General features: G+C 43.3%; 1 protein-coding gene across 1 annotated transcript in view; it reads right to left on the bottom strand.

Moving 5' to 3' along the window:
- Positions 1-3,714: 3,714 nt before the first annotated feature.
- Positions 3,715-20,731, bottom strand: part of LOC310785738 (protein NLRC3-like) — a gene marked incomplete at both ends in the record, with an annotated part of 46,847 nt that continues 29,830 nt past the window's right edge. Inside the window, 4 exons of the mRNA XM_083646871.1 lie at positions 3,715-3,854; positions 4,601-4,647; positions 4,815-4,967; positions 8,787-8,960. Coding sequence (XP_083502997.1) covers positions 3,715-3,854; positions 4,601-4,647; positions 4,815-4,967; positions 8,787-8,960 — 514 coding nt within the window. The remainder of the gene's footprint in view (positions 3,855-4,600; positions 4,648-4,814; positions 4,968-8,786; positions 8,961-20,731) is intronic.

Below are 20,731 nucleotides of genomic sequence, written 5' to 3'. Positions count from 1 at the left end.
GGCAAACGCAACACATTTCATGCCATTTGGCCACACACATATCCATACACAGAGCTTACATAAACAATACAATACCGGGCCGGAGTCCCACCAAAATGGATTATGAAGCTGCGTAGCAGCCTGATAATCTGTGATTCCCAAAGTGTTGGCCGTGGACCACTGGTGGGCCGTGGTTTTTGGACGAAGACAAATTACCAAATGGGCCGTACTTGACTAGAAAGCTTGAAGCATACACTAGGTAACAAAGTAGGTTCGAGAACCTACAGTAGCCTACATCAGTGTTTTTATTTTAATTTTCCCTAAATTGATTCATCAACTTTTTTTTTTTAAATATATTTTCCAGATTTGTTTATCCCATTTTTATCCCCCATTAGTGCTACTTTTAATGTATTTATCCTGGTTGCTGCTCCACCCTCTGCCGATCTGGGGAGAGCCGGAACTGGCTCCGTGCTTCCTCCGAGACATGGGCAGTAGCCAGCCGCTTCTTTTCACCTGACAGGGGAAGCTTCACCTGTAGGACATAGCACATGGGAGAATTACGCTATTCCAACGAGTTCCCCTCCCTCTTTAGATTTATCAACTTTTAATACTTTTCCGGCGACCCGACGGATACCCTGATTATATTTTTAATGTAAGCTTCCCAACCCTGCTTGTTTTTAAATGATGTGCACCTATGAGGAGTGCCATCCATCACACTCATTATGTCTGGAGTGGGCTATCCCCACAGAGGTAACGTTAGCTGCTGGCTTCACGCGCAACGCATGTTCACATGCGACACACGGTTATCTTTAACAAGCCGCAGTCTAGAAACACCGTTGGTCCTTGGTGTTTATCAAACGTAATAAACAGTTGCATTTCACTTTCACTTTGTCACAAAGTCACAGAACAGCCCTGGAAGGCTGGTAAACAACGTTACTGGTCCCAGCTAGGTGCAATAGGACGAATCAACGTGACATCACAACCACCAAGAAATGCGGAACCGTAGCAGCAGTTAACTAGTATAACCTCGTGTCACGAGAGAGCCTGGCATGCGTTACTGAGGCAGGAAGACAGAAGAAGACCCCGTCTTCCGTTGGTCTGTGCTGCAATGTTTTCGCCACAGCACGGTCTTCCTAACCTGACGCTGCCAGATGGACGGTTTAGCTACACATTATGTTTCCCTAAACCAGTCGATCTGGGAATGCAGTAATCCAACCCGCTGACGGAGGTGGGCACTTTTTCCAAGGTACTTGGCAGGTGATTGGATGACCCATCTGTCTATCACCGCTGGTGCGTGTTAACTACAACCAATCAGATCGCCATGCCTCTGACGTAACGTTTGCGACCGGGGTATGAGCCTGTTGAAATGTTTGTTGCTAATTAGTGGCTAACAGCAGCCAGGAGTGTTTGGCTACGCGCAGCGAATTGATGAGTGGCCATCCCTTGCGCTATTAATAGTTCATTGATGAAAACGGAGCGCAGTGCCACGTGTGTTTATTTACTATGCTGCCTCGCTATCTCCGTATAAGAACGTAAAGCGCTTTTGCGCAGCTTTGTGTGTGTGTTTTGTGGAAGCTAATGTAGGCTAACATGTGCTCCGGCTGGAGTGATGTGGGCTGGGGCCAGAGTTATGATTATTGCACGGGAATTTCCACAAACTAACGCATGAGCGATTAATAATTGGATTGGATTAATAAACGTTTTGATATTTTGGAAATGCTGTCCAGTTGAGAAATAACTTCCGCGGCGGCAGCCATGTTGACGAGTGAAAAGAACTAAAAAAACCATGTACCCACTACTTGCCCAGACGTTTCTCAGTAGCGTCACACAGAAAGCCCGCCTTAGGCTGCCGTTGATTCGTCGAGCCGGCCATGGTTCGACCAATCATCCTAACTGCCTGTGCATGACAAGATGGATTACGTCGAGAGAATCTCTTTTGATCTCGCGAGGTTATCTATCTTGCAAGCAAGGTTACGGTCTTCCGCCCATAGCCGGAAAACTCGGAGCGAGGTTTTTCCATCCAGGCTAAACTAGTATGAGTTGTGCCAAACAAACGTCAATATCTCAAAAACTACACATCACATATTTTGACATTCTGAGTGAGAGCAGAATTAATATTTCTGGTTTAGTTGTGTTAGTTTCTGACGTCGTCTGACGTAAATAGATCAATAAAATGTTTTTGAATTGTCCCTGGACTGCAGACTAATTTAAACTGTGGAGATCAGAGTGGTTTCCGACGAGAATAATGTTGGTGTTAGTTAGAGGCTTTGTTGCCCCGAGACGCTGCTTCTAACTCGGCCTGGGAGCGGACTCGCCGCTGGACCTGCCTGGAGCTGGAGGTATGTGCGCGCGGCTGTCTGCTCCAGACGGCGGGAGGCTTTGTGGAGCTGCGGAAAAAGTGCATCAAACTCGGAGTGAGAATCCTGTAACATATTGAGCTTATTCAGGTAAGATATTAATAATGTAATTACACATTCAGCGAGAAACAGTCTATACTGAAGACGTGTCAAATTTGACGACGTGTTGTTTAGTATTTTAAGTCTACAGTGTTTAGTTTTTTTCATTTCCTGAAAATTTGCCATTTTGGAGATGCGTGGTTGTCATCGGACGGCGACGATATGTAGTGTTAAAGGCGTATAAACTGTTGCAGTTTTAAAATGAAGTAAATTTAGTCAAAAGCACAACCTGGTAGAGTGAGACACTCAAGGCTGGCTCCATAGGGTCCCATTCTAAAGTTGCCCCCAGTAAGCCGTTTGTTTACCAACACTGATCCCTTGTATACAGACAGACGAGAGAGAGAGATGCACTCCAAGCTACAACACACTTTGAGAGAAGATCACAAGTTCACCTGATTGCTCAGTGAATGGTTAGAAGGATAGTTAGGCTTCATCCTTTTGTCTATAACAAAGTTGTAAACATTCTCTCTCTCTCTCACACACACACGCACACGCACACATGTTCTATTAATTTTTATTATTATTAGTATAGATATTGTTGTTTTATTATGATTATGACATTGAGAACATAGCTGGTTATCAGCAATGGGCAGTATGCAATATTGTCATAGATATGCACTTTAAATATGCCGGGCTGCTAACAGGTGCACTTTAATGCACAGTATTATTGCATATTATTGACCACTACAGATGATTTTATGATTTTTATGATTTGTGTGTGTGTCATTTGAATGTGTCTGTGTCCTCATGTGTTGTAGAACAAATTGCCTCCTTGGAGGACATTAAAGTTTTCTACTATTACTACACACACGTATAATAAATACAAAACTGACTGGAGGGGTGTTTAGGGATTGCTGGTAGCTGGTGTAAAGCTGGAATTATACCTCCTGCATGGACTGTTGCACAGAAATGAGAGACACAGAATCCTGAAGAGAAAATGTTTGGAGCTTTTATACTCTGTGCAGGTTTCTGCTCGCAGAATTGAGCGGGAGTTTTGAAAATTCCACTTTGTCTGCCCAGCCGTGTCCCTGTAGTTAGAGATTTTGGGGTGTGCACGGCCAGGTGAAATTATCCCGCACTGGAGCTTTGCGGAGGGGCATGGCTGCTGATTTGACGTCACTTTTCTGCATGGACCCTCGCGGTCCTTCCCGATGTGGGAAGTATAATTCCAGCTTTAGCACACAATGTTTAAGGTGTTTAGGGCTTGCTGGTAGCTGGTGTAAGAAGGGGTATGGTGTTTCGGGCTTGCTGGTAGCTGGTGTAAGAAGGGGGATGGTGTTTAGGGCTTGCTGGTAGCTGGTGTAAGAAGGGGGATGGTGTTTCGGGCTTGCTGGTAGCTGGTGTAAGAAGGGGGATGGTGTTTAGGGCTTGCTGGTAGCTGGTGTAAGAAGGGGGATGGTGTTTCGGGCTTGCTGGTAGCTGGTGTAAGAAGGGGGATGGTGTTTAGCGCTTGCTGGTAGCTGGTGTAAGAAGGGGGATGGTGTTTAGGGCTTGCTGGTAGCTGGTGTAAGAAGGGGGATGGTGTTTAGGGCTTGCTGGTAGCTGGTGTAAGAAGGGGGATGGTGTTTAGGGCTTGCTGGTAGCTGGTGTAAGAAGGGGGATGGTGTTTAGGGCTTGCTGGTAGCTGGTGTAAGAAGGGGGATGGTGTTTAGGGCTTGCTGGTAGCTGGTGTAAGATGCTCCCAGAATAATGTGGCTTGCCCTCTTCTGCACATGCCCCAACTGGGTGGACAAGGCTTGGGTGTCCCTGAGGAGGGAGCTATTGTCCATGTTCATTCATACAACTAAAATTAGGAGGGGCTGATTAAATAAGAACAGCTTCACTATTATTCTGGTCTAACCAAGTTTCACTGAAAAACATGACATTTAATTGGTGTTCTGTTATAAAATCATTAATTAAAATTGAGTTGCCTGCTAAAGAGCCGTTAGGCTGAAACGTCCGTGTGTGTGCTGTACCTGGTGTTAAGCTGGAATAAACCAAACGAAAGGACATTTTTGTGTGCTGGCTCTCTCTCTCCTACCAAGTATCTCCTGTGCCGTGCACCGAAACTTTGAAAACATCGGTGAGTGTGCTCGCTGCTGGCTTATGCCAGTTTGTTTGAACACTGCTAAAGATCTGACAGTGAATAAGGCCAAGTTTAGTGTGTTCATGAATCAAACACTTACATTTCCTCAGACCTGGTTTCAGCCACTGCTCTCCACCATGGTCCACACTGGAGGAATAAACAAAGTCAGACCAGCACTTTTAATTAATAACCTTCAATATGAGTTTCCGCACAGCATCAGTCATAACTGATGTTAATCAATATTCCTCATCTCTGTAGTGTGACAGAGAAAATGTCTGACTCTCGGCCTTCTAGCATACGTTGCCTCTCCATACCTGAGTCTCCACTGTCCAGCAGAGAGTAGGTTCTCTCCTGAGGCTCCTGGATGATTGTAGCTCAGGTCCAGCTCTCTCAGATGGGAGGGGTTGGAGCTCAGAGCTGAGGCCAGGGAAGCACAGCCTTTCTCTGTGAGAAGACAGCCTGACAGCCTACACACACACACACAGACACACAGAGCATACTGTTATGTAATATGTTATTCAGTGATGTATAGTTTGTAGTGCTGGGTGAGAAGAAATTGTATTTGTTAGATTTTAATTTCAAATAAAAGCAGAAAGACACAGACACACACGCGCACACACACACACACACACACACACACACACACACACACACACACACACACGTGATTTCTAACCCCACATAGGATAAGCAATAACCACGCCCTGTGGCGCCGGGATTGGCCAGGAGCATTGAAGCTTGGGACTAAAGCACCTGGGGTTTTTCATCTTTTAAAATAAAAATGTTTAAAAAACTATTGCTTGTTACATTTTCAGTGCTGTAGGCTACCTTTTCTCTGCGTAAGAATTGAGCTTGAAATTAACGATATGATACATTATATTATATGAGCTATGAACGTGAACACAACACCGTTTATATTATTGTATGTTTTTGTAGATTGTGTACATTGTGTAGATTACAATTATTATGCTTATTATTATTATTACTATGCTAAGGAAGGTAGGTGACCATAATTCATTTCAATGTCCGCTCTCAATATCCGCTCTCGAAATCGCTGTCCGTTCTCAAGAGCTATTCAGTTGGTTCATGAAATCGCTGGGCTGCGTGCCCTCTAGTGCTGCTCCTGGCCAATCCCGGCGCCACAGGGCGTGGTTATTGCTTATCCTATGTGGGGTTAGAAATCACGCCACACACACACACACACACACACACACACACACACACACACACACAGGCTGGAGCCAAATGTGTTTATTGTTGATCTGCTTGTATTGATCTACTCAGTAGAGTTAGAGATACTACTATAATGTGTTAATAACTCTCTAGAGATGTCTGTAACTGTGTAGATGTTTACCCTGACATCTATTCCACCTCACTTAGGTTGTTTTAGCTTGCTCACACCCTTCCTTGTTTACTTCACTGGCTGCTGGTTTTCTCCTGCCTTCAGGTCAAACTAGGAGAACGGCTCCACTGCTTTGTTCATCATCATCATCATCATCATCATCATCATCATCATCATCATCAACATCAACATCATCATCTTCAACCGCTTATCCAGGATCGGGTCACAGAGGTACTGTAGCAGTTCCAGCAGGGAACCCCAAACTTTCCTTTCCCTGGCCACTAGGGGTGCAATAGATCACAAAACCCACAAATCGGATCGTGTCATGGTTTTGATGTCATGTAATAATAAAATAATACATAATAATAATTATTATTTACTCCAAAAAGTACAGATAAATAAACTCCATTAATAATTCAATCATTTGCTACTTTGACTCTGACGCAGCTGCCCCCCCAGTCTGTCTCTGTATTCTCTCTCAGTGTCCCGCCCACAGCACTATCTGATTGGTTACACGCCTATGCCACAGACGGGCAAAGAGACAAGGGTTCAGCCCTCAGCCCCGAGTATGAGAGGGAGGGAGCCCCGCGTACCAGTGGTACCCATCCCACAGGATGAGAACCACTGACCAGTATTCATATGGAAACAGCGGTGCATTGAATCGTGGAGGCAACATGACGTTCAACTTGGGAACCATTGCAAAATGGTGCGCACTGTTTTACAGTTTGAACACACCATGGACGGATTAACCATTATGGACAAAAGCACCAAGTGGCAAGGGCACCAAGCAACTGGGTAAAAAAATATAATAACAGTAATAATAATAAAATAATAATAATAATAAATTGCCGCCCCGCCCCTCGTGCCCCCCCCCCCAAGCAACCAATTTGTGTGTATATGTTGTTGTGTTGTTTTATGATTAATGTGCTTGCTTGGCTGTGCTGTGTCTCTATGCACTGCAAAGTCCTGCATTTAACTTGAAAGATCCCAGCACTGCACCAGGCCGGCCCATTTTTATAGGGGTGTTCTCCCCTAGTGGCAAGTGATATGGCATCGTGTGAGAGGCAGCCCTCCCTTCTGCTCTGCTCAAAATGGCCTGCTCCATGTCAAAGCGTGGAAGTCGAAAACAATTCCTTCTTATAGGGTTGCAGTTTTTGATGCATATCCCAGTTACACCACGGAAAATGTCCGAAGTCACAGCCTAGGTGATGTCACTCAATGAAATCAGTCGCTCGCTCTTTCTCTCCCCTCTCTTTCCCAAACGTAACACAATGCATCTGTCTCGTCTGTGTGGTTTCACTGCAACTCTTTTGTCTGTGTATCTTTTCACTGCAACGCTGCATGGAGATGTAACGTTAAATGTATACTATGCAACTATTTAATTAAAAACAATTATACAAAAGTTTCCCGTCAAATCCCTTTATGTTGAGAGACGCTTCTCCCTGTGTGTATTTTAGTGATGGGGCATGTTTTTCTGCATTCTGTGTTTATGTGGTCGAACGAGGTTGTGTTTATGTGGAGAGAGAGAGAGAGCGGCGGTAAACTGTTCAAATGCAGGTTATTAATTAATTATCTGTTATTCTCTAATAGTTTCACAGCGGTTATGCTATAAAAACAAATAAACACACACACACACACACACACACACACACACACACACACACACACACACACACACACACACACACACACACACACACACACACACACACACACACACACACACACACACACACACCTTCATCAGCCAAACAGCTCAAACATTGATCTGGGAAGGAGCTCTATTTCCTGGTTTTAGTCTGCACTGACTCCACTCTGCTGGATTCCTCTCAGCACATCTTAGTGATGCTATTGGCTGGATGTTGCGCTGTGAGTAATGTTATTGGCTGGCCGTTATACAGCCCCACGTGGACCTCTGCAATGTATCCGCCCCAATACGTCCCGGCACAGCCAATATGTAAATAGCCCCGAAATCAGGCAGGGGGCAGCGTCTGGCCACAAACACACTGCCACAGTATTTAGTGGGTTAAAATTTATGTTTTTGACGGGAAACTTTTAAGGATAAAAAACACTTTTTTTCCACGAAATAGTTGCATAGTATACCATAGTATAGTATCAAAAAGTAACAGTGGCAGTTAAACTGTATTTCACACTGATGGGTAAAGTAGCAATTAATCCGTGTTCACATGCTGTTGCAGCCCTACTGGCCACATTAGCCAGGTCTGACTGGGAAATCCCGAGGCATTCCCAGGCCAGGGTGGAGACAAAATCGTATTAACATATGAGGTTATAGGGTTGAAAGTAAGACTGACTGAGAAAACCTTTCACTCTGCTTTTTATGACGACGATGATGATGATGATTATAGTTTATTCTGGTAGAGAAATATTTTAAATTCAAGTTTACTGTTCTGTTCAACTTTTATTCAGGAGCAAAATTAACCCTTTAAACTCAACAGAATAGTGATTTTACGTATTGTGATATAACCTGATACAAACCATTTTATTGTAATATCATGTTTAGCTTCATTCCCCAGCACTACTAGTTTGTTTTGAGCTTTTGCAGCTTTTGAACAGGTTTTCTGAAAAATAGATTGTAGCTCTGTGTAAACTCAGTACTGTAACAACAGTACTGTACTGTAACTGTAAAAACAATAAACTGCTCTGAAATTATACAAAAACGGTCTCCAATATTAACAGCTGACCCCAGGATCAGCTTTGTGTTTTAATTTCTGTTCTGGATTCACTTTGACAGACCCTGACAAGTAATTTACTTCAGGTTTCACCTACAGAGGCAGTGAGGAGAGAAAGTAGAGTTGAACGCTGGTTTCTCAGCTGGTTTAAAGCCACATCAGCAGCAAATGAGAGTTCAGCTATTTTCTCTAACATTAATGCACATGTAAAGCAGACATTAAATGGTCAGTTGAACAGTAACAGTATATCTGACCTGAGAGTCTCCAGTCTACAATGTCGACTCCCCAGTCCAACAGAGAGCACCTTTACACCGGAATCCTGCAGATCGTTGTTACTCAGGTCCAGCTCTCGAAGACTAGATGACTGGGAGCTGAGAGCTGAAGCCAGAGCTTCACAGCTTCTCTCTGACAGCTGACAGATACTCAGCCTGAAGGACAAGAAGACAGGTGGGAATGTTATGTTATATTTAATGACCCTATTGTATTATTTCTACAGATTGTATTGATGAGGCTAACTGACCCTTATATTTAATGTCATTGTATTATTTCTGCTGACAGACTGTATTGATGAGGCTAACTGACCCTTATATTTAATGTCATTATGTATTATTTCTACTGACAGTCTGTATTGATGAGCAGAGTTGGGGTCCATTACTCAAAAAAGTAATGTATTACACATTACACATTACTTTAAAAAAAAGTAATGCCTTACTTTACTTGATTACTCCCTGGAGAAAGTAATTCGTTACACTACTCGTTACATTACTTTTGCGTTACTCCGTAACATCGCCTGAGATGCATTGTCACGTAATTTGCCAGTTAACAATACAACATTAAACCTTACATTACATATGCCCATATATTAGCACAAATCTCTATCGTAATAAGGTAGGTTGCAAAACTTTTCCTGTCTGACGGTGGCTGTCCATTCCCTGCCATCTGTATTTTGCTCAATATGTTTCTGAAAAATGGTGATTCTACTGTTGAAACTGGCAACATTTCCTGTACTATGTACCATGTAATTGGTAATTGGCTGAACGACTCCTGCCTGACCTTGAATGTCTCTAAAACCGTGAACATGTATTTCTCTATAAGGCGTAATAACACCCCCCCCCCCCCCCACCTGACATCTTTGTTAAGGGTCAGAGGGTGGAGGTTGTCCAGGAGTTTAAATAGCTGGGTATTATTTTAGATAGCAACCTCTCCTTCAAAAAGCACATAAAGAAAACTGCAGGGACTGTCAAACTTCTTCGGCAATTTAGATTCATTCGATGTCAGCTGAGCACAGATGCGGCAAAACTGTACATTCTTTCATTTTATCACATCTGTCTTACTGTGCCACTACTTGGTCCCAGGCCAATGAAACAACAACGCAGCCACTCTTTACTCTATTCAAGCAAGCGCTGAAGGTCCTGGATAAAAAACTTAAAAGTTATCATCATTGTGACATTATCAAGAAATATAACTTTCTAACACTTGAGAATTTTCTGTTGATGGCAAATGTCTGTTTGTTGTATAGGATCTTCCACGGCCTTGCCCCCCTGCCTTTCAACAAATTAGTGACAAATCGCAACGCTAGTGTGAGAGCCTCCACTAGAGGGGACTGTTGCCTTTTAGATTAACTAAATTCAGTCAATCTGCATTCACAGTCAAAGCGGGTGGGCTGTGGAACACCCTGCCAGCAGTAATTAAAGGCTGCAGTACTCTCAGAGGTTTTAAATCCTCTATTAAGAAGTGGCTGAGAGAGGGTCAGTCTTGCGGCCACCTATAGTCATTGGTGTGGTCTCATATACTATTTCTTTCTGTGCTATGACATTATTTATTTTTTACCACTACCTCATTTGCCAATGTGTGATTTTAGTGGATTGCTATCTACCTCTATGTGTTCTATTTTACTGTGCATTGTACATGTATTATCTTGCTAATAGTAAGTATATTTTTTTGTCATGTATCTTGATTGTTTAGACATTAGGATTTTCTTTTATTGCTGTATTTGATATGTACTGTGTGTGCACAGGACTCTGTGTGCCCAGGGACTACAGATGCAAATTAGCTTTTAGCTATCTCTGGTGCAATATGTTTATTGTGTACTGTCCCTGCTTAAATAAACAATAGAGATAAAGATAAAGACATTATGTATAACATCACATATGGTACTGCTTATGGTACTGGTCATTTTATTCTCAAATTGACAAATTTTTAACATTGACACAGGTTTAAACTGTGGAAAAACAAACGCAATGTGGCTTACCCTCAGAACAAAGTCAACCACAAATCAGAGGCAGAGTAGTACGGGTCTTGAGTCAGACTTCACATCAATTCTTCATCTAAACTAGTAATGAAGCCTCATATTGGTGGAAATTCCCCCAGAGATACATTACTAATATATTAGATATTGCATGCACTGGCCTATCTGCAAATGAAACGGTTTACTGGATATTCAAACCAGTGTATTAGACACAACAAATTATTTAATTATGTGGGTGGCGGTGTGGGTGGCAGTGTGTGTGGCTGCGGTGTGGCAGCAGTGTGGCTCACGATTGTGATGTCATCAGTAATGTTATCAGTGATGTCACTTCACAATTGTGATGCCATCAGTGATGTCACTCGAGCAACTCTGATGTAGTATAGGCCGATGGCACACAGTTGGCCCAGATGGCCCCTCGGTGGGGGGCGGTGTGTGTCTGTCTGTCTGTCAGTCACGATTTTGGGAGCCCCTGGAGCGGGCGACTTCCATAACTGCAGCCATGGCGCATCATCTCCAGAGTCTCCACCCTATACACACTGTTATGTCAGATATCTATGGCTAAACATGGTCAAAGTTCCAAAACTTTAGGTTAACATGTAGAAATGCTGCCTATATGTCAAAAGCCCTCACATAAGTTGATTAACTCATTGAATGCCAATGACGACAGCTGTCGTCAATTCAAATACTGACGTAGACTGCCAAAGACGACGATTGTCGTCAATTGCGTTTTTTGACGGTGGGACGTGGATCAATCCCTGATACATCTCTGGTACAACTATTGTAGCTATTGGAGGTCTATAACCTATTTTACAGAACCCTTAGGTGGCGACAGTGCTCTCCACATAACAGAAAGGCAAGGAAAAAACAAAGAAGAAGTCGTTATGGAAACGGAAATCGCATCGCATCCGTATGCATCGATATGCTGAAGCACGTTACTGCAGCTGTGCCTGCAGCAGCCAATCTGCTCCCACAATTGAGCCGCTCCGTGTCGGTTGCGACAGCAGCACATCCGCACATCCACACCGTGGAGTTGTTATTATTCTCAACTGGAAGCATCGTTGCCGGTGACAAACACACGCGGAACGCTGTAAAAAAACTGGATGTTGCGCACCCTTCACTGTGCGCACAGCAAACTCAGCAGAGAGCCACCACAGACAGGAGGAGGAGTGTGCAGTTGAGGCGAGGCGGGGCGGGGGGGGGGGGGGGGGGCACGCAGAGCAGCACGCAACACCCAGACAGACCCAGGCAGCAGGACAGGATTAACAAACGCAAGCCAGAATATCCGATGCCCAACAGCAGCAAATCAAGACCAGCAAGAAGCTGCAACCAGCAGCGCACGCAGGGGCCAGCGCTGCTGGTTGTAGCTAAAAATATTATTCTGCCAAACAAAATTCCCTGGCCTAAACTGTTTTATTGAAGGAAATTATTTTTGAGGTGTGACTACATTAGAAAAGATTAGCTTCAGAGTCAGTGATGTGCTTGAAATGTTTAATTTCACAAAAGGCCAATTATCTCAGCTTCTAGAAAAAAATTGCTGTTTTTGGATGAATCAAGCTATCTTCTCCGGCTCATAACTAAAGAACGGAAAATGGGATCAATAAACTTTTTTTTGCAGATGATAGAATAGAGTCTCATCGTTCTTTGTGCGTGTTCAGTGTTTACATAGTAATATCACACAATATTCTGTGGGCCTCGAGAAATCACTGAAAACGCTCTGAAACTCTGGCACTGGGAGCGTCCGTTCTCCAAAAGTGGCTGGCACTCAATGAGTAAAGAGCTGAAATGAGGAAGAAATTAGCTGTGCTGAAAAACAGCTAAAACTGAAATGGAAGAACTGTAGTGCGTTAGAGGGTATAGGAGAATACTGTCCCAGAGGACTAAAGAGATGATTTAGCATCTAAATGTAGCCCAGTCTAAAAAGTATTTCATTTTAGGCTAATAAATATGTAAATAAATAATTAAGATGAATAAATAATCTTGAAATGTATAAATGTATGTTCAACCCTGTTAAAACAGTTCATAGTGACTTAAAAGCATGCTATAAGCAGATGAATATATCTTTGTCATTATTTTGGTGATGGTCGTTTAAGATTCATGTTTGTTTGCTGTGCAGTGTGCACAAGAAGCAGCGTGGTTGACGTTCAACCTAGCCTAGAAAACCTAACCTTGTCAATCATTTCCCTTTTGTAAATGTCATTGGTTGTTACTAATGTGTTTAGCCAATCAGAGAGGTGAAGGGGCGGGAGGTAGAGGAGACCCTGTTTAGTCTGACGCACATGGTTTGTCAGACGACGAGAGGAAATCAGAACGTATGAACAGTGTATAAGTTGCTGGAGTTTATGTCCATTAATGAGGTGGATGCAGAGTTTACTGAAGGTTCATGGATATATGGCAACTTGCAGAAGGTAAATAGCCTCTGTGTGTATTGTTTGTGGCACTTCATCATGATGTAGTGTGTAAAGTAAAATGCTATTAGCAATTAGCATGCTAGTGATATTAGCTCATGCTTAACTATAGTAGCAGCTGATGTTACTGTGCGTTGGTAGTGTGTGTTAATGCTTTTCACTGGTTTGAAGCTCGACATGAGTTTTAATATGAGTTAGTGACTAAGAAAAACTGTCATGTACATGTTAGACTGAGGACCAGGAAGCTCTCCTTGGACTCTTTTGGAAGAGAGAAGACGTCTCCAGGCTCGGCTATCCTACATCAGGACTGGGTCCCGTCGGTGGTCGGCGTCAAGCTCACTCATCGTCCCCCCTCACCTTACATCGCCAGGTTACCCCATCTTTTGCCCTGTTTCACCCAAGGACTGTGAGTAAGAACTAACAGTGCACGTGCTACCTTTTATTTTCAGCTTGCTTGGCAAGTGAAGCGGCCATTTGTTTTAGGCCTCACCGCTCACGAGCGTCGACTCAGGCCTGCAACCAGTTTTATTTTATTTTGGGAAAAAGGACATTTTGAGAAAAGTTTAACAGGAAATATAGGAAACATTTAATTTGTATACAGCATACGGTGAATTTTGTTTTGTATGTGATGTATGTTTATTTTTATAACTTAATTCAGTATTTATATGTGTCATATTTACATTTCATTAAGGTGTATTTAGAGGGAAAAGGAGTTAAACACAATTCTTAGTAGGTTCAAAAAGAGAGATATATATCATATTTTCCTGCTAAGTGGAGGCACCATAATTTATTTGTAAACCATTATTAGTGTAAGAGGTTTTACACTAGTAACTTTATTTTGTTATACAGGTCACACGGACAGCCACAGCTAAAAGTACCCAGGCCCCGCCCATAGTACTACAACCCCCGTTATTCATTTAGTAACTTTAATAGCTACATGGGTCGGGTGCTACAAGAAAAGTTCACATTTGAGAAGCTGGAATCAGAGAATTAGGAATCTTTTCCTTAAAGAAATGGCTCAAAATGATGAATAGATCATCAAAATAGGCAATTAATGTAATATTTGGCAATTAATCGATGAATTGACTAATTGTCTTTATCAGTTATTATAAAATGTATTTTTATGAATTTTCAAAATACGAATTTGTATTTCAAATACATTTTTCAGACCACAATTTTGTAGATAGATAGATAAGTTTTATTTCTGTGACATACACCATATTCATGGTGCCCAACCCGTCTGGGCTTACAAGACACAAATCATTCAAATTGCAGTCTGATCGTTCCTTAGGGAACAGTTTATGACGATATGCGTCGAAAATGGGAATAAAACTGTCTATTTAGATGGAGGAAAACACGCTGCCACTTGGCCCCCACAGAGCTACATTCTAGGACTGGCTTGCACACTATTTTGATCACAACAACGCCTAGGACGGACAAAAATGCTGCGGAGATCACTGGGTGAGTCGTCAGATCATAATTAATGTGAGGAGAGGGGTCCAGGTTAAAAAAAAACGAAATTCTCCTTTAATTGCTAATTTAAGTGAAATTAAGTGAAATACAGTCTAACTGCCTGCCGTTATTACTTTTTGAAAGTGTAACAATGAGTTGCAGAAGAACGAGACGTTCATTGACTGTCACGTTACATTCGGGAAGGAGAGGGGGGAGAGCGAGCGACTGATTTAATTGAGTGACATCCCATAGGCTGTGAAGTTCGGGCATTTTCAGTCGTGTAACTGGGAAACTGGGAATGTCTCATCATTGAAATAGATCACAAGATGGTGGTGTTTATGCAATTTACGCAGCGATGCTGCCTGCAGCTTGTCTGCCTGCAGCTTGTCTGCCTTCCCCTCGAAAAACACAGACAGCTCAGCTCGCTGTGAGCAACTGCCAGGGTGTGTTCAAACTGTAAAACGGTGTGCACCTTTTGCTACGGTTGCCAAGTTGTTACCTCCACGATTCAAAGCACCGCTGTTTCCGTTTGAATACTGGTCAGTCAGTGGTTCTCTACCTATGGTACGGGTACCTCACGGGACTCAGCTCCCTCTCATACTCAGGGCTGAGGGCTGAACCAGCTGTCTCTTTGCCTGTCTGTAGGCGTGTAACCAATCACATAGTGCTGAGGGCGGGACACTGAGCAAGACTACAGAGACAGACAGGAGAGGCTTCTGCACAGGGGGGTACGGTGGTGCAGTGGTAAGCGCTGTCGCCTCACAGCTCGAAGGTCCTGGGTTCGATCCCCACCTGGGACGCTGTGAATGCTGAAGGAATGCGTGCCCGTCCGCATGTCCTCGAGTGCCCACCGCCCGGGTGGGGTCGTCAAAAAGGGCCTTTCTGTGTGGAGTTTGCATGTTCTCCCCGTGCCTCCTGGGGGTTTCCTTCATATAGGAACCCCTTCACCAAAACATGCAATATCCTGGTTGCTGATGTGGTGCCTCCTCTGGTCGTGAAGGGCGCCTGTTCGGAGGGAGGGGAACTCGTTGGAATAGCGTGATCCTCCCACGTGCTATGTCCTACCGGTGAAGCTTCCCCTGTCAGGTGAAAAGAAGTGGCTGGCTAACTGCCCATGTCTCGGAGGAAGCATGGAGCCAGTTTTCAGCTCTCCCCAGATCGGCAGAGGGTGGAGCAGCAACCAGGATAAATATAAATGAGCACTAATGGGGGATAAAAATGGGATAAAAAAGTCTGGGGGAAAAAAAAGAAAAAAAAAAAAAGGAGAGGCTTCTGCATCAGAGTCAAAGTAGCAAATTATTGTATTATTAATTGAGTTTATTTATCTTGATTTTTTGGAGTAAATACTACATTTATTTGTTTATTTAAGCTCCAATTCCACGGAGCGATCCAGTCCGGTTAGAAAAGCCTGAGCTCCCCCCCTCCCTTTCATCCCTGTCTGTATATATTATTCCATATTATTATGCTTCTCAAACCAATCTCACTGCAGTTTAAATACTGCAAGCATGTAAATATGCTACACTATAGCAAGATCAAAGTGAAAAGAATGTTCGAAACGCATTGACTAGAAAAATATAGCCTATCCCTATGTGGCCTATGTCATGATGAGATTAGATTGGTGAAAGTTTGTCCAGTTTAGAATATCGTTTTCTCCCGCTACCTTTTCTTCTCCAGTGCTGCAGATGATGCACATAAATATAGCCTACATTATGTAAAGTCATTGCATAAATGTGTTTTTATTGTAAAAGTAAATGTGAAGTAAGAAGTCTTATTGGAGCGGACATCACAGTAGGACATCACAGTAGAACCGTGTTACAGCTGTCACTCATCTAAATCACGTTAAATCTGCGAGGGATATATATATATACAACCTGGATTACATATATGTTTCACATAGGGTTGTGTTTGGATTTCTATGTTTTATTTTGACCAATGTTGAAATGTTCTACAATTGCATGTTGTGATAACATAAACATTATTTCTATCTACCCCTTTAGGCAATTTAGGCTGATTTGGTTGATATTTCTTGTCGAAAAATATATTAGCCTCAATGCATGCTGGGAGATTTCACATGTGGCTCAACAGCCTCTGAATCACAGGGGCTCAAAACTAGATATAACAACTTTTTTCCATCGGTCTTTGTGCCTGTCTGACACGCGAGAGAGAGGGAGAGAGAGAGAGAGAGAGAGATAGAGACGCGCGAGAGAGCGAGATAGAGAGAGAGAGAGAGGGGGAGAGAGTGTGAGATTGGCAGAGGAGAGCTGTGCGTAAATACGCACAGTAATATCCGCGGTGCACTGAATAAGGCCTGGTTTTGAAAAGCGCTAAGCGCCAGGGGGGAAGATATCGTTAGGCCGGTATTTAAGGCCGAAACGCCCATTCTGGCCTATTCTGGCACTGCGCCACACCTCTTTGGCGTAAAGCGCATTTCGGGGCCCAAAACCATGTTGGTATGTTCCCGAGGCAGGCGCAAGGCGCGTTTTTTTGCGTTCAACGCCAGTTTTTGCGCCTACGGCCAGTGGGAAGATAGGGGGCCAATGTCCCCGATTTTCATTTCAGAAATCTGGACACCTTAGCACAGCACCTACTGCTAAACACCAAGGGCTGAAAGAAAACCACTATTTATCAGCCAGAAATGAGCCACACATTACAAGCAAACGTCAACTTCTGAGTTTAATGTCGATACAAAGGACTCGGGATGCTCTGGCTGTGTGGAATTCCTTTCTTGATGAATTAGTGGACGTTAGTGTGGTATGTTTGGTATTGTTTGGATGCGGCCATTGGTTCCCTCCTTGTGCAAGAGGGAGAGCAATCTTTGCAAATATCGAGTTCTGAAATGCGTGTTTCAACATTCCGACCCAGTGATCCTTTGTATTGACATTAAAGCTGCTATACGAGCAAGATTTTCGATTGTTATTATAGATGTTAGGGTTAGGGTTAGGGTTTACAGTCTAAATTTAATATTGATGCATCACATCTTACCTCTAATAGTAGACGAGACCAACACCGAGTACTCTCGCTTGAACCCCGAGTGAATCGGCCAGTGTTGTCTTGATGATTAGTCTGTCAGCGGGCCGGCAGATCAGGAAGTGAAATAAAACGGTTTGCGGCAGCCACTTCGGCCATAACCACAAAATAACAAAATTACTTCCAAACAAACTGTTAGAATATGATGAGAGATGTTCACGAGAGTAGCAAGCCCCTGGATGTAGCGAGCATGGCGTTCTCCTTGTTTATGGTCTGTTGCTAGGCAGAGCGAAACGGTTGAAGGCAGGCAGCTGCCGTAAACCGTTTCGTTTCACTTCCTGGTCTATCCGGCCCGCCGGAAGACAGACACACTCTATAATCATCAAGAGAGCAATCTCCGATTCACACGGCTTTGGTCTCAGCTACTATTATAGGTAAGATGTGATGTATCAATATTACATTTAGACTGTTTAATAACCATCGAAAATCTTGCTCATAGCTGCTTTAAAAGAAGATAAGTTTTGGTTAGGTATTTTTGCAACGATTTTAACATACACGGTATGGCCGGCCACTTCAAGCACCATCCACCCAGCCCGCGGAGCTGCAAGCAGATCTGTGTCAAAAGCTGTAACACTGAAATGTCACTATGGAGCTACAAAATACATCATTTTTGGACACCCGACGCAGCGAAAACCACATGGGATCATTTAATGTCCCGATTATGAAGCAACCCAATCGCCAGATCAAATGTCAAAAAAGAATACTGGTATTATGGAGCTTAAAAATTTACTCTATCAATTCGTCTAATTAACGTTATACGCGCCGCAACAAATAAACACATTTCCAAGTGTCTCTGCCATCACACTGGACATCAACACTAGCGGGAGACTTCTCCCCCTCCAGCAAATAAACATGAATGCTATGCGTAACGAACAACACATCTTACCGAGAGGGAGAGAGCTAAGCTAAGTAGCTAACAGCTAACTAGCGTGTTAGCTAGCCAATCTGAAAAGCATGTAAACACCGGTGAGATTAGTGAGAGAGTCGGTACAAGGAGGAGAGACCCTCGAGTGCTTGTGCAGAACTAGTGCACGTTGTGTACTGCAGGTAATGAGCCGCTGTGATGAAGATTAAAGCGAGATTAACGGAGTTAAGAGCAGACAGATACTATCGCAGCTGCGGTCTCGCTCTACGAGTCAACTCAGTGCACATGACGCATTCAGGAGCCGTCGGTAAAGCATGCGAGTGTGGCCTTTGAGTGACATCTTTCTTCTTCTTCTTCTATGGAATTGTATGGCAGTTGGCATCCTTAATTGTGCATTACCGCCACCTACTGTATTGCTAAAACTATAGTGCAATTACAATATCAATAAAAAGTGTCCACCAAAAATGCGCCCATTCACCCCAATATCCATACTGTGGCCCAGACCAGTCGTCTAGGCCGAAGCGAACACTTCATTCAGCGTTTTCGTCAAGTCATCTCCCGAAATGTCCTCAATATCCAAACATTTCCTGGCAGTGTCCCCATCTTGATCCTCTCTGACTTGCTTTCTATCTCCATAGCACAGTTGATCACCATCGCCACGAAAGCCAAAAAGGCTTTCTTGTCCACAAAAAAAAAAAAATCCAGATTCACCAGCACCACTCTTCTCCTGTTCCTTTCATACTTCCACTATCTCATGTTTCCTTTCCATACCTTTAACCAGTGTTGGGCACGTTACTTTAAAAAAGTAATATATTACATATTACTCATTACTATTTTCAAAAGTAATATTATTACTTTACTTATTACTCCATGCCAAAAGTAATTTGTTATACTCGTTATATTACTTTTCCGTTACATTCCACACAAATGGCAATAGGCCTTTTTCACTGCAGCGATTTTGTGTCTAAAAGGCAGGAGGTAACACAGGTGCACCAAGATGTTAATTACGGCTTCCAACTTCCAGTCCATTTAGGTGTTCCAGTGCCGGAGCCCTAATTAGTTAGTTGGTTGCACCTGTGTATACTCTGTCTTCTAGACACAAATAGCTGTTGTGAAAAAGGCCGATAGCGTTTTTCTCATCAAAATGCAGACTTTGCAGTGCGAATGTGTGAACTAGGTCTATTATGTGCCATTCCATTTAAACTAATCGCTTTGCCAGAGCACAGCTTCCTACAGAGATGCTTGATGAAGAGCACACCTGGCTCAAAGTGATGACAAGATGCAATCTTTTAATAAACAGCTTCTGTTTTATAGAATGCAGTATAATGCACTGCCAATGGAAACTCAATACGTATAGGCTACATCTTTGCGTAACCAGTTTGTGTCACAAATAACGTTAGCTCTGCAACATTAACATTAACCTGACAATAATAACAGCAATGTTAGTTTGATGTCCAACAGCTTGTGAGTTTTTACGTTATTTCTGTATTTTAACAGTTTTCCGGTTTCTGTTGTGCTGTCCTTTCGTCTCGTAACGTTAGGAAGTTTGAGCTCGTGTTTTTCACAGTGGAAAGAGTGTTAGTAGCCTACCTGTCCTGGACACTGTTTACATTTGACTTTGATGTTCGTGTCACCTTTCTTCCCGACAAAAACAAAGTCATGGGAATATATCCAGCCACGGATTTTCCTCCTTGGCTCAGCAGCTGATGAGCTTCTTGTACCGCAATAAAGCTTCTTTCACCCGTTCTGCCAAACACACGCTTGTCAAGATGACCATCCTGCCCATCTTTGATTATGGCGACACCATCTACAGAATGGCATCCCAGAGCGCCCTCAAAAAACTGGACACGCTTCATCATTCTGCCATCCGTTTTGCCACTGGCGCACCATTCACCACTCATCACTGTGACCTTTACAACCTGGTCGACTAGACATCCCTTCACACCAGACGGCTTCTTCACTGGCTCCAGCTCATCTACAAATCCATTCTAGGCAAAACTCGTCTCTACCTCTCCTCCCTTCTACACTTCTCCTGTTCCGACTACAATCTTAGATCCAGTGACTTCATCCGACTCTCCGTTCCGAAAGTCCGCACCGTCTTTGGCCGCAGCGCCTTCCGCTTTGCGTCAGCTTACGACTGGAACACTCTACAAAACACCCTCAAACTCACGGTCCTCTCATCGCTCACTGCTTTTAAGCAAA

Source organism: Poromitra crassiceps (genome assembly GCF_964638095.1).
Source record: "Poromitra crassiceps genome assembly, chromosome: 11".
NCBI classification, from domain to species: domain Eukaryota; kingdom Metazoa; phylum Chordata; class Actinopteri; order Beryciformes; family Melamphaidae; genus Poromitra; species Poromitra crassiceps.
Note: the sequence above shows the minus strand (reverse complement) of the source record. Positions and strands in the feature narration are given on the sequence as shown.